Source organism: Dermochelys coriacea, chromosome 4 (genome assembly GCF_009764565.3).
Source record: "Dermochelys coriacea isolate rDerCor1 chromosome 4, rDerCor1.pri.v4, whole genome shotgun sequence".
Taxonomy (NCBI): Eukaryota; Metazoa; Chordata; order Testudines; family Dermochelyidae; genus Dermochelys; species Dermochelys coriacea.
Window position 1 is genome coordinate 63,874,164 of NC_050071.1, and position 14,914 is coordinate 63,889,077.

The 14,914-nt window shown below is 39.7% G+C and overlaps 1 protein-coding gene across 1 annotated transcript in view; it reads right to left on the reverse strand.

Annotated features, from left to right (window-relative positions):
• PDGFC (platelet derived growth factor C) overlaps positions 1 to 14,914 on the reverse strand; it is a 270,910-nt gene that overhangs the window by 101,604 nt on the left and 154,392 nt on the right. Inside the window, exon 2 of the mRNA XM_043513275.1 lies at positions 5,998 to 6,193. Within this exon, the coding sequence (XP_043369210.1) occupies positions 5,998 to 6,193 (196 nt within the window). The remainder of the gene's footprint in view (positions 1 to 5,997; positions 6,194 to 14,914) is intronic.

Sequence of the window (14,914 nt, forward strand, 5' to 3'; positions counted from 1 at the left end):
CAAAAAGCAATGAAAAGGCAGTGGGAGACACACCTAAACCCCTGTGATAAGGATGACAAAATTAAGGAAACTCCGCTAGCCTTATCTGCATCGAAGATAGGACAAGGAGGCATCTCCATTAGCATACAGAATAGAGAACAGAGATTCCAAGGCAAGAACTGCACGGAACTCTGGGACCAGAAAAGCAGGGAAGCATTGCATGATGGGGGATCTCTGCTCCAGATGTTAATGAATGCACACCTACACACACCCAGCTCAGTAGTTATCAGACCAATTCTAGTAATAAATCCTTTATTGGTATCCAAAATAGTGAAGCTCCCTAATTGCATTGTGAGCTCCCTCCAAGGAACACCGCCCAAAGCTAGAAATGATCAGCTCCCATTGTGTACCCTGAACAAAACAACTTTGGTATTCTCCCTTGTTTACACATAAACAAATTAGTGTTCTCTCTTGAACCATTGTTGTTTCTCTACAAAAACCCCTATCCATGCTCAAGTAAGTGTTCTGATGCTTGGATCCAAAATCTGCATCAGTTGCATTGGTACTTCATCTCCTCCTGACTGGTCATGCTGGGGGCTCTGCCTGTTTCCAGCACTCCGGATCCTCAGCTACCACCACCACCTGGGACCCCTGATCAATTCAAGCTTCCTGGAGAGGTGAGAACCCAGCTCTCTCTCTGTCTCTCTCTCTTTCTCTAGGTACAGCCTTCTGACCCTGACTTGTGTAATCAGTTTAGTTTTGTAAACCTAACTTTTATAATCAAATGCAAGTTAGATTTAATATTATAACTGTTTTGTTTCCTTGGCTCACCTATGGTTATTACCTGACAATAAATAAAACTTTCATAAGTAAGCTGGTTGCTTCTCTTTTTCTACCTCACACTCATGAGTGTTTTTTGGTTCTCATTCACTCTGCAGCAACGCTCCTCGTATCTAAGCTAAAAGATCCCTGCAGCACCCAAAAATCCTGCGGGGTTTGCTCATCAAGAGGATTACTACCAGAACAACTGTAACATGAAAGTGGGGATAGAGATGTGCTGAACCTGGGACGTATGAGAGTGGCAGCTTGAAAGTGCTGCTCAACCCAGCGTGCTCAGGCATACTCTATTCCGGTGTGGTACTGATGGCAAATGAGGGTGACAGCTTGGAGGTGCTGTTCAACCCAGCCTGCTGAGTCCAGGGACATATAAGGGGTCAGCTTGGGAGTGCTGATTAACCCTGTCCTAACAGATCCTCCCATGCTCGTGTGTGTGTGTTCGTCTGATTCTGGGGCTGGAAGAACCTAGCCCTGGGGAACCTAGGTCCTGCAGGATAGCTCCATTGGGAGGGAACCTGCAGCAGGGAGAAGTAGAGCTCCCTATGAGAACACAAGTGACACAAGCAGTACATTGATAGAGGCACACAACCCGCCCACCCGCCCCAGAAGAGTAACCCTAATAAATGAGCATGCCCCAAAGTAACAGGCAAATGTGGTAACACAGATACACTCAGAACAGTTAATGCAGTTGGAGTGCATGCAGATAATTCTCAGTAGCAATTGTCATCTTCAGGGTCCATTTAATATAGTAATATGTTAATCACATTTCAATACTTGCTGAATTTGACTTAAATAGCTATTTATCTTCCTTTCACACCAGATAAGTTAGTTGATATCCTCCTGCTTCCTTTATTTAGTTTTAGTAGTAGTAGTAGTAGTAGTAGTATTTTAAGTTTTATTTTAAATTAGGTCAGAATATTGGTTGTTCTCTTTAGTTTTGTTTAGAAATCAAATCAATCACTTACATTTCACCTTCTCTTAAGTCTAACTTTTAAAGCCAAAACACCCTCAAAAATATACATTCACTACACAACCACCAATTACATTTGCACATCAGGTAATTTCCTGTACAACTTCCTGGTTTGCATGCACTAGGGCTGTCAAGCAATTAACAGCACAATTAATTTTTTTTTAAACAATAACAGATACCATTTATTTAAATATTTTTTTGATGTTTTCTACATTTTCAAATATATTGATTTCAGTTACAACACAGAATACAAAGTGCACAGGGCTCACTTTATATTTTTGATAAATATTTGTATTATAAACAAAAATAGTATTTTTCAATTCACCTAATGCAAGTACTATAGTGTAATCTCTTTATCATGAATGTTAAACGTACTAATGCAGAGTTATATACAAAAATGCATTCAAAAATAAAACAATGTAAAACTTTAGAGCCTACAAATCCAGTCAGTCGTACTTCAGCCAATCGCTTAGACCAACAAGTTTGATTACAATTTGCAGGAGATAAAGAGAACAGGTGTTCTCGTGGCACTGTTGTAGCTGGCATTGCAAGATATTTATGTGCAAGATGCGTTAAAGATTCATATGTCATGCTTCAGCCACCACTCCAGAGGACATGCATCCATGCTGATGATGAGTTCTGCTCGATGACGATCCAAAGCAGAGCGGACTGATGCATGTTCATTTTCATCATCTGAGCCAGATGCCACCAACAGAAAGTTGATTTTCTTTTTGGTGTTTCGGGTTCTGTAGTTTCTGCATTTGAGCGTTGCTCTTTTAAGACTTCTGAAAGCATGCTCCACATCTCGTCCCTCTCAGATTTTGGATAGTACATCAGATTCTTAAACCTTAGGTCAAGTGCTGTAGCTATTTTTAGAAATCTCACACTGCTACCTTCTTTGCGTTTTGTCAAACCTGCTGTGAAAGTGTTCTTAAAATGAACAGGTGATGGGTCATCAGCCAAGACTGCTATAGCATTTGCACATCAGGTAATTTCAAGACTACTATAGCATGAAATATATGTCAGAATGTGGGTAAAACAGAACAGGAGACGTACAATTCTCCCCCAAGGAGTTGAGTCACAATTTTAATTCCAATTTTACTTTTTTTTAAATGATCATCGTCAGCATGGAAGCATGTCCTCTGGAATGGTGGCCAAAGCATGAAGGGGCATATGAATGGCTAGCATATCTGGCATGTAAATACCTGGCAATGCTAGTTACAAAAGTGCCATGCAAACGCCTTTTCTCACTTTCAGGTGACATTGTAAATAAGAAGCAGGCAGCAATATCTCCCATAAATATAAACAAACTTATTTGTCTTATGATTGGCTAAACAAGAAGTAGAACTGAGTGAACTTGTAGACTCTAAAGTTTTACATTGTTTTGTTTTTGAGGGCAGATATGTAACAAAAAACCCTACATTTGTAAGTTACATTTTCACAATAAAGAGATTAAACTACAGTATTTGTATGATGTGAACTGAAAAATACTATTTCTTTTATCATTTTTACAAGACAAATATTTGTAATAGAAATAAGAATATAAAGTGAGCATTGTACACTTTGTATTCATGGTTGTAATAGAAATCAATATATTTGAAACTGTAGAGAAACATCCAAAAATATTTAATAAATTTCAATTGGTATTCTATTGCTTTACAGGGAGATTAATCATGATTAATTTTTTGAGTTAATCATATGAATTAACCATGATTAAATCGACAGCCCTAGCATGCACAAATTTGAGCATGCAATGATTGTATTTTTGTGAATGCACCTTTTGCTTTGAGATTTTTTAAATTTCACCAGTATCTGTTTGCATTCAATAACTGTTTACTCAGAATAAGTGTACTCCCAGAAAAATATTGCTCAATAGCTGTAAAGTTAAATAGTTAAAAGAACATTTCAACTTGTCTTACTTTTTCTTTGCAAGTGGACAAATGAAGCACCTTACTTGGATTTTCTTTCACTTGTCACTTCACTCTGCCATATGCAAAGAAAAGAAAAAGCAAGCTAAGTTTTCACTTGGAAATATGTACATATAAAATATTGTACAAAGGGAGTGCACGCATTTCAGCAAACATATGCTGCACAGTATGTAGTATGTCTGATAAGGCTGCTATAAGAGGAAAGAATTACTCCCTTCAGAAGAAAGAAAGGTGTACATTTGTATATTAGTTATGGAAAGGAGAAAAAAAGCAAACAAAACAAAGATAAGTGCAAAAATATCCGCATTTAGAATTAAAATTTTGTAACAACATACTGGTAAAGAAAACAAAACAAGTTACTAAATCAAGAGAGATTAAAAGAAAGCATCAAATTAAGTGAATACATAGGGTAAACAGCTCACAGTAAGAAGGAGCTATTTGGTAAATATTTGTCTATGAACATGTAACTGCAATGACATTCAATATTTTGCTCAGATGAAATAACCCAGTTGAAGTATCATTATCCATATATGCCTTTTTTTTTTCCATTTTGCCACCATATCCCACTGCATTGTGACCTTGTCTATCTTATGAATTAGGAGTTTTGTCTACCCGGTGATTAAGCACACAGCAAGGTGGGGTGTAAATCTACAGTGCACTAGCCTGCTGCACAGTAACTGACTGCGTGAACCCTGCTACTACACACTAAAATGTCCACAGTCCCACTTTGATGAACCTAAAGACAAAGTGTATTATAGAACTTCTAGTGTGTGGTACCAGGGTCCATATGATGACTGAGTGTGGCAGGTCAGCACACTGTAGATTTACTACCCAGGTTGCTGTGTACTAAGTCTCACTATGGACAAACCTTCACCAGCATCATGCTGCTAAACATACTCAGTAAGACATTGTTCCTGTAGAAAGCTGTGTTGGTGATCCAGTAGATGAAACTCTTTTCACTGAATGATTGTGAAACCAGTGCCATGGCTTGGCTTGTTTAGCCTAAGCAAAAGAAGGCTGAGGGGAGATATGATTGCTCTCTATAAATACATCAGGGATAAATACCAGGGAGGGAGAGGAGTTATTTAAATTAAGCACCAATGTGGACATAAATAGAAGTGGATATAAGCTGGCCATCAACAAGTTTATACTTGAAATTAGGAAAATGTTTCTAACCATCAGAAGAATGAAGTTCTGGAACAGCCTTCCAAGGGAAGCAGTGGGGGCAAAAAAATCTAACTGGCCTCAAGACAGCTTGTTAAAGTTATGGAGGGAATGATATGATGGGACTGCCTACAATGGCATGTGGCCCATCAGCAACTGCCAGTAGCAAAAATCCCCAATGGCTAGAGACAGGACACTAGATGGGTAGGGCTCTGAGTACTACAGAGAATTCTTTACCCAGGTATCTGCCTGGTGGGTCTTGCCCACATGCTCAGGGTTTAACTGATTGTCATATTTGGGGTCGGGAAAAGATTTCCCCCCAGGTCAGATTGGCAGAGACCATGGGGGTCTTTTGCCTTCCTCTGCAGCATGGGACACTTGCAGGTTTAAACCAGCATAAACGGTGAATTCTCTATTATGTGATGTCTTTAAACCATGATTTGAGGACTTTAGTAACTCAGCCAGAGTGAATGGATGAGGTTCTGTGGCCTGCAATATGCAGGAGGTCAGACTAGATGATCATGATGGTCCCTTCTGACCTTAAAAGTCTATGAGTTTATGTCAAGGGGCACTTTATCTTTTTCATATAGAAGTGAGAACCTGACCATTTGTGGATATTATAAGATTGTATGGTACTTTTATCAGAATAGGGGTGTTACATTCTAATGCCTTGACCAGAATTCCATCTGAGGTAATATGCCTGTGCAAATTTCCTCTGAAGAACCAGCTGGAGATACTTTCTTCTTTACTTCCTGCACTGAAGTGTAGTGTTGCTCTGCACTGTTAAACAGAAGCTGTATTCCCCCAAATATGACTATATATATATTTTTGGATAAGGTTAGGGATGTTGTTCTGGATTTTCAAAGCTGCCTGTTTGCTTTTGAGAGGCTAAGAGTTTGAACATTTTAATGCCAGCATAATTCTGTGGCTTATATGTTAAATGAAGGGAGGAAGCTTTTTACTGTAAGCGTACATAATTTTCTGACATCAATCTGAAGACAACATATTACTAAGGTACATTTTATTACTGTGCAAGTGCTGTGTTTTGGCAAACTTGATCAGTGCCAACACAGCTGTCACCATCCCCTCTTCAAGTTGTATATCAGCTAAGTAACTTACTTGCATATGTCATCTTCTGGGTCCTCAAGCCCAAATCTTTCATCAAAAGTAAGCTGTATCCACATATTCTCCTCTACTGCTACTAATCTCCATACCAGTAAAGTGTTGCGTGGGTAAGCGTGTGGGAACTTGGGACTGTGAATACTTCCATTGGTAGACACAGTAATAATCTTCTCATGCTGGGGATCTTGTACTCCTATAGCAGAGAAACATACACAAAACCAGATATAGTTAAGTTTTTATTATTTTTCTGCAACAGTTTGTTTCCCGCACAATCAAAGGCTTTTATTTTGTTTTGGGATTTTTTTGGAAGGGGGGGGGGGAAGGCTGGGCAAAGATTGCTGAGTCTAGGAAGATTTATATAAGAACAACATAGCAGACTGCAGAAGAAAATACATATTTCTTTTTTTTGGCTTCTAAGTAAAATGTTCAGACCCAGATCCTCAGGTGTGGCTGAGGAGAGCACAGTGAAACTAAGGAGAGGGACATCTGCAGCAGGTACTCCCCGATCCCAGGCAAGCTGTGTGCCAGGACAGTCCCCTGGCAAAAATTAAAGCAGTCACAAGAAGTATTTAAACTGTTCACAGGTTTCAGAGTAGCAGCCGTGTTAGTCTGTATTCGCAAAAAGAAAAGGAGTACTTGTGGCACCTTAGAGACTAACAAATTTAAACTGTTCAGGTTGCCAATGCCCCCTATAGGTCATTACAACAACTAGGGGTCACTGAAGTTTAGGAAAGCCCTGGTTATGCCTGCCACAGAAAAAAGGATGATGTTGGAGCAGTTATACTGACTCCATCCCAACAGAGGTTATCCCTAAACTGGTGGTTTCTTCCTATGGCTGACTAAGCTGGCTTTAGAGCTGCCCAAACACAGGGAAGACTCTGGGTCATAGTTTTAGAAGGTTACTAAATGTGTGAAGCAAGGCATTTATGGATGAATTTAGAGCAGCATATTACCCTTACATGATGGCGAACCCTCTTCGTAGGGGGTCATTGCCTCAAAATCTTAACAGGTGTCAGCCTATCATAAAACACTGGAAACTGAAATGCTTGCCTTACTATAAGACAGCATTTGAACCATGAAATGAATAAACCACCAACTATCTTTGCCCTTTAAAGCACACAGCAACCAAACCCTACTGCAAAGATTACCTACTTCAAGTTGGGAACTAAACTACTATAAGTAATCACAGGAAGAAAAAATATTTTTTCACTGGACAGTGGTGATGTACACACACACTATTACAATATTTAGGCAAATCTTATTTCTAAGGGTCTGAAATTCATATTCAGTAGTTAGGCATTAGTTTGTAACAAGTTAGTAACTGCAAGGAGATGCTGACAAAACTGGATAGATTTTTAACTTTATGAGATACAAGCCCTGTAGCCCCAAAAACAGAGTTCCCAACACCTCAGATAAAGAAGAAATTTCGTTATAGTAATAGGATTTTCATCCTCTGTGAACTAGCCACTGCCTAGAGCAGGAGTGGGCAAACTTTTTGGCCTGAGGGCCACGCTGAAGTTGCAAAACTGTATGGAGGGCCGGATAGGGAAGGCTGTGCCTCCCCAAACAGCCTGCCCCTGTCCCCTATTCGCCCCCTCCCACTTCCCGCCCCCTGACTGCCCCCTTCAGAACCCCAGACCCATCCAACCCCCCTGCTCCTTGTCCCCCTCCTGCGACCTCCCACCCCTAACAGCCCCCCTTCAGGACCCCACCCCCTATCCAACACGGTGGCATAGCTATGGGGGAGGGGGGACAGCGGGGGAGGAACCGGGGGCTAGCCTCCTCGGCTGGGAGCTCAAGGGCCAGGCAGGATGGTCCCGTGGGCTGGATATTTGCCAACCTCTGGACTAGAGGATGACAAAAACCACACACATAAGCAAGTATGATATCCCACGCAGTAGAGGGGAGTGGTGCACATATGTACATAGTGATCATTATAGTAACTAAATTTTTCGTGTAGTTTTATACTGTGCCATACTGGTTCATGAAAATTTTTTATTAATTTTGTTTCCAGAGGAATAGTCTCTTACAATTAAATAAAAATAAAAAAGGATAAAATAGTTAAAAATGCTAATACATATTTTCAATTATGTATTTTATAGTAAAATGTTTACCCTTTAGTTTATAGTAAAGAAAATTGCAATGCAATTGTAATCCTTCTTTTAGATCCACAGCTAAATTCTGACAGCTAGAATGAATGTATTTCAGAGGGAAGAGAGTACAGTAATAGCATTACAATTTCAGAGGAATTAATCTGTAATTAAATATAATTTAAAGTCTGAAGAACTAAAGCCTTTTATTTGTGGTACAAGAATAGTAAATTCTCTTTCAAGTTGAATTGCTACTCGCATAAAACTGATAAAGAAAACTGTGGTTTTACTGAACATCCACACACAATTTGCAGATGACTGTTAATCTTGTGTACAACTAAAATAGCACAACCTATAATAATAAAAAAGAAACAAAATGCAATGAGGAATGTCCTAATTTAGACTTTGTTGTTTTTTTTTGTTCGCTGAGTCACAGAGCATTTCTTCAATAAGGTATAAACTGAGATTTCCACACTAAACACTGGAGCCAACAGTAATAAAGATGAGATTATCAGAGATTATTATATGAGAGTGCTATTTTCAAAGTATGTAATCGCCTACTATTTTGCCTATGTCTCAACCTCGCTACTGTGGTATTCATGTCACTGTATCAAGCACCACACTTTTTGAAACCATATTTAGAGGTTCATTTTTCTTTAAAATGTGCACAAAACTGCCAATGATACTAAGTTTTACGGTATACATGTATATCCTGAGAAAGCTAAGGTGTCTCCTCCTTCTTTTCTATACTCAGGAGTGAAAACTATTGGCTCATCAAAAGATTACAGCCAATTCACCAGAAAGGGGCAAAAAAATAATTATGGGGTAATTTAGTCAATGGAAGTTTCAGAGCCTCCATTTCCTTGAATCATAATCTGTTTACAATGTAAAAATATATTTGCTTTAGCATACAGCCTTGTTCTATGAACACATCAACTTCTCTTGTGCATTGCTTGTTCATTCTAAATATTTGCTCTTGCGTAGTAGAATTTCTTCACTTTCAAGAGTAATATTTTATGTAACTACAAAGGCAATTGCTGTCACTGGAGAATAAAGCTTGCTATTTGTCTTTAGAGATGGTGTACTATTCCTTCTCATTCACTGTACACAAATGCATGCCAACCAGAAAAAACCTGAAAAAATAGTCTCTTCTAGCAAGACTAATTGGCTGTTCATGCGGATTCATTTCTGAAACCTCTTTTGAACAAATTGGGTGTGAAGAACAATGTCACAGGAATATGGCTAAGAATACTTAGCACCTTTCACACTGGATTTGAGCCAAAAGTATTAAAGTCACTTCACAGGGAGGACATATCATATCCTCGTTATTTTAGGGATAAATCAAAATCAGGATTTAAAAGGGAGTGATCCAATTTAGTTGAGTTCATGGTTACCATCTGCATAACCTCCAAGATATTTACATTAATTCTCTATTATGCTCCATCTGCTTTTCAATTAAAAAAAATAAGAGCAGCTTTGGACCATGTGGGCAGTAAGTTTCAATGAATGTCTTCTAACAACCAGTTTAAGGAACAACAGGGACTGAAGCAGCTGAGGCCTCCTACTGTTTTAGTCAGAGGGAAATAACAGACAAGCTGGTTGACAACATGTTTGTTTGTGTGTGTGTGTGGGTGGAAAAATGTAAGAAAAATGGAAAAACACATTGGTGGTTTCAGAATGGGATGGACATAGCTGTAGATCAGTGGTAAAAAAAAGTTAGTCAGATCAAAGAATTCTGTGTAGAGAAAAACTGAGATAACTAAGCCTAAGGGGTCTGTGAATATGTAGTGATGTCATTTTCACTGGTTATTGGGCAATAACATCACAAACTTGCTGTTAGTTACAGGATGTTCCATTCTGAGAAATACGCTAGCAGCAGTTTCCTTCAATGTGACACAAGATACTAATCATCTAATTTAAACACATATCAAGGTAGAATGTCCACCACAGAAAATAGGATTCCAAACATTCTGAAAGCACTACACTGTACTGACCCTTTAATTGAATAGGTAAAATGGAAATAAATAATCATAATACCAGGAACCGGATCAGCCATTGTCTCTGTAAACTAAAGCTCAATCCACTAATTGGACAAGCACAATCCTGTCTATTTTAAAGTACGATAAGTCTCTAGATTTCCAAAGAGCAGACCTGAAGAAGAGCTCTATGTACGCCTAAAAGCTTGTCTGTTTCACCAACAGAAATTGGTCCAATAAAAGATATTACCTCACCCACCTTCTCTCTTTAAACAGTCTTGATACCTGTTAAAATTACAGCAAGTACTCATCCTATTAACCACTATTTCAGTTCAGAAGGATTAGATTTTATTGGTAAATATCAATAGATATTGATTTCATTGTATACACACAAACTGAAAAAAATAATTCCACCAATAATAATGTAAATTTATAGATAGACAAAGTAAGAAAAATTCTACTTGAGAACTTATTAAAGTTTGGTTTAAGGATATTTACTTTGAATATTTTGACACTGTGATGTTAATTCTCTTTCACCCATAATTTTGCACAACTATAAAAATTTAAATTGATAAAAAAAATTAAAAATACTTAAACTAAAGATTAATATCCATCAAAATTATAAAAATAAAATAAAAATTGAATTCTGCCAAGCCTAACTATAATCAATACTTATTTTAAAGTAAGTGCCATGATTCCACTATAAGGTAAAAATTAAGTAAATCAAATAAAGATGTGGGGACAGGCAGAGCAGGGTAAGAGGAAAGAATGAGAGGGAGGAGCTTGTACTTTGGGAGTGCCACTGTGAGAACAGATTCATTTAAGAGTTTGTTACATTGATCTAGAAAATTCTGCACTGCACTGCCCACAAGGTACACTTCCTGTAGCTAAAACAAGCTGAGAGTAAAGCTAACCATTCCTTACCTTTAACATTGACAATTATTTAAGTATTAATCATTAACCCTTTATGAATTTCAAATACTCTCATTTGGATTATGTAAAAGAGATTTTTAGACATCCTGGGGACAGGAATAACATCCTTCTGTATATGTTCAGCACTGCCTGGAAAATAATGCCAAGCTAAAATGTAAAGGAATCTCTCGTTCTTTCATTGTATAGAGTGTGACAGAATAAAAAACAACTGTGGATTAATAGAGGATGTACCGTTAATTCTATTGTAGATACAAGATATAATTCTTATAAATGTGAGTTCTGTCTCTTAAAATTTAAAAACCAAACAAACAATGAGCTGCCTGTTTAGGCAAACACTTCCGGTCAGGAATAGGAAATAACAGAAATGAAGTAATTTAGCATGCCAAAAGGATTACTTCCAACACCATTCACCTGGAGGGAAGAGGGCTGCAAGCCACAGCTGTCTATTGCCCAGGTTCTTATTTGAAATTTTCATTAAAATTGTTTAAAAAAATTATTTTGACCGACTACACAACTCTTCAAAACTTTGAAAAGAGAAACAATGGATTTTTTATCTAATTTATTTCCTCCTTTTGATCTACTGTAATGTTAATAAAAAGAAAAGGAGTACCTGTGGCACCTTAGAGACCAACAAATTTATTAGAGCATAAGCTTACATGAGCTACAGCTACTTCATCGGATGCATTTGGTGGAAAAAACAGAGGGGAGATTTATATACACACACAGAGAACATGAAACAATGGGTTTATCATACACACTGTAAGGAGAATGATCACTTAAGATAAGCCATCACCAGCACGGGGGGGGGGCGGGGGGGGGGAGGAAAACCTTTCATGGTGACAAGCAAGGTAGGCTAATTCCAGCAGTTAACAAGTATATCAGAGGAACAGTGGGGGGTGGGGTGGGGGGGAGAAATACCATGGGGAAATAGTTTTACTTTGTGTAATGACTCATCCATTCCCAATCTCTATTCAAGCCTAAGTTAATTGTATCCAGTTTGCAAATTAATTCCAATTCAGCAGTCTCTCGTTGGAGTCTGTTTTGGAAGCTTTTTTGTTGAAGGATAGCCACTCTTAGGTCTGTGATCGAGTGACCAGAGAGATTGAAGTGTTCTCCAACTGGTTTTTGAATGTTATAATTCTTGATGTCTGATTTGTGTCCATTCATTCTTTTACGTAGAGACTGTCCAGTTTGGCCAATGTACATGGCAGAGGGGCATTGCTGGCACATGATGGCATATATCACATTGGTAGATGCGCAGGTGAACGAGCCTCTGATAGTGTGGCTGATGTGATTAGGCCCTATGATGGTATCCCCTGAATAGATATGTGGACAGAGTTGGCAACGGGCTTTGTTGCAAGGATAGGTTCCTGGGTTAGTGGTTCTGTTGCGTGGTATGTGGTTGCTGGTGAGTATTTGCTTCAGATTGGGGGGCTGTCTGTAAGCAAGGACTGGCCTGTCTCCCAAGACCTGTGAGAGTGATGGGTTGTCCTTCAGGATAGGTTTTAGATCCTTGATGATGCGTTGGAGAGGTTTTAGTTGGGGGCTGAAGGTGATGGCTAGTGGCGTTCTGTTGTTTTCTTTGTTGGGCCTGTCCTGTAATAGGTGACTTCTGGATACTCTTCTGGCTCTGTCAATCTGTTTCTTCACTTCAGCAGGTGGGTATTGTAGTTGTAGGAATGCATGATAGAGATCTTGTAGGTGTTGGTCTCTGTCTGAGGGGTTGGAGAAAATGCTGTTATATCGTAGAGCTTGGCTGTAGACAATGGATCGAGTGGTATGATCTGGATGAAAGGTAGAGGCATGTAGGTAGGAATAGCGGTCAGTAGGTTTCCGATATAGGGTGGTGTTTATGTGACCATCGCTTATTAGCACCGTAGTGTCCAGGAAGTGGATCTCTTGTGTGGACTGGTCCAGGCTGAGGTTGATGGTGGGATGGAAATTGTTGAAATCCTGGTGGAATTCCTCAAGAGCTTCTTTTCCATGGGTCCAGATGATGAAGATGTCATCAATGTAGCGCAAGTAGAGTAGGGGCATTAGGGGATGAGAGCTGAGGAAGCGTTGTTCTAAGTCAGCCATAAAAATGTTGACATACTGTGGGGCCATGCGGGTACCCATGGCAGTGCCGCTGATTTGAAGGTATACATTGTCACCAAATGTGAAATAGTTATGGGTGAAGTCACAAAGTTCAGACACCAGCTGAACACACAGTGCCATCCACAGCCTCAGAAACAACTCTCAAAAAGAAAAGGAGTACTTGTGGCACCTTAGAGACTAACAAATTTATTAGAGCATAAGCTTTCGTGAGCTACAGCTCACTTCATCGGATGCATTTGGTGGAAAAAACAGAGTAGAGATTTATATACACACACACAGAGAACATGAAACAATGGGTTTATCATACACACTGTAAGGAGAGTGATCACTTAAGATAAGCCATCACCAACAGCAGGGGGGGGAAGGAGGAAAACCTTTCATGGTGACAAGCAGGTAGGCTAATTCCAGCAGTTAACAAGAATATCAGAGGAACAGTGGGGGGTGGGGTGGGAGGGAGAAATACCATGGGGAAATAGTTTTACTTTGTGTAATGACTCATCCATTCCCAGTCTCTATTCAAGCCTAAGTTAATTGTATCCAGTTTGCAAATTAATTCCAATTCAGCAGTCTCTCGTTGGAGTCTGTTTTTGAAGCTTTTTTGTTGAAGTATAGCCACTCTTAGGTCTGTGATCGAGTGACCAGAGAGATTGAAGTGTTCTCCAACTGGTTTTTGAATGTTATAATTCTTGACGTCTGATTTGTGTCCATTCATTCTTTTACGTAGAGACTGTCCAGTTTGGCCAATGTACATGGCAGAGGGGCATTGCTGGCACATGATGGCATATATCACATTGGTAGATGCGCAGGTGAAGGAGCCTCTGATAGTGTGGCTGATGTGATTAGGCCCTATGATGGTATCCCCTGAATAGATATGTGGACAGAGTTGGCAACGGGCTTTGTTGCAAGGATAGGTTCCTGGGTTAGTGGTTCTGTTGTGTGGTGTGTGGTTGCTGGTGAGTATTTGCTTCAGATTGGGGGGCTGTCTGTAAGCAAGGACTGGTCTATCTCCCAAGATCTGAGAGAGCGATGGCTCGTCCTTCAGGATAGGTTGTAGATCCTTGATGATGCGTTGGAGGGGTTTTAGTTGGGGGCTGAAGGTGATGGCTAGTGGCGTTCTGTTGTTTTCTTTGTTGGGCCTGTCCTGTAGTAGGTGACTTCTGGGTACTCTTCTGGCTCTGTCAATCTGTTTCTTCACTTCAGCAGGTGGGTACTGTAGTTGTAGGAATGCATGATAGAGATCTTGTAGGTGTTTGTCTCTGTCTGAGGGGTTGGAGCAAATGCGGTTATATCGTAGCGCTTGGCTGTAGACAATGGATCGAGTGGTATGATCTGGATGAAAGCTAGAGGCATGTAGGTAGGAATAGCGGTCAGTAGGTTTCCGATATAGGGTGGTGTTTATGTGACCATCAGCATCGCTTACCCCATAACCTCAGCCATGCAGAACACAGTGCCATCCACAGCCTCAGAAACAACTCTGACATCATAATCAAAAAGGCTGACAAAGGAGGTGCTGTCGTCATCATGAATAGGTCAGAGTATGAACAAGAGGCTACTAGGCAGCTCTCCAACACCACTTTCTACAAGCCATTACCCTCTGATCCCAGTGAGAGTTACCAAAAGAAACTACAGCATTTGCTCAAGAAACTCCCTGAAAAAGCACAAGAACAAATCCGCACAGACACACCCCTGGAGCCAGGACCTGGGGTATTCTATCTGCTACCCAAGATCCATAAACCTGGAAATCCTGGACGCCCCATCATCTCAGGCATTGGCACCCTGACAGCAGGATTGTCTGGCTATGTAGACTCCCTCCTCAGG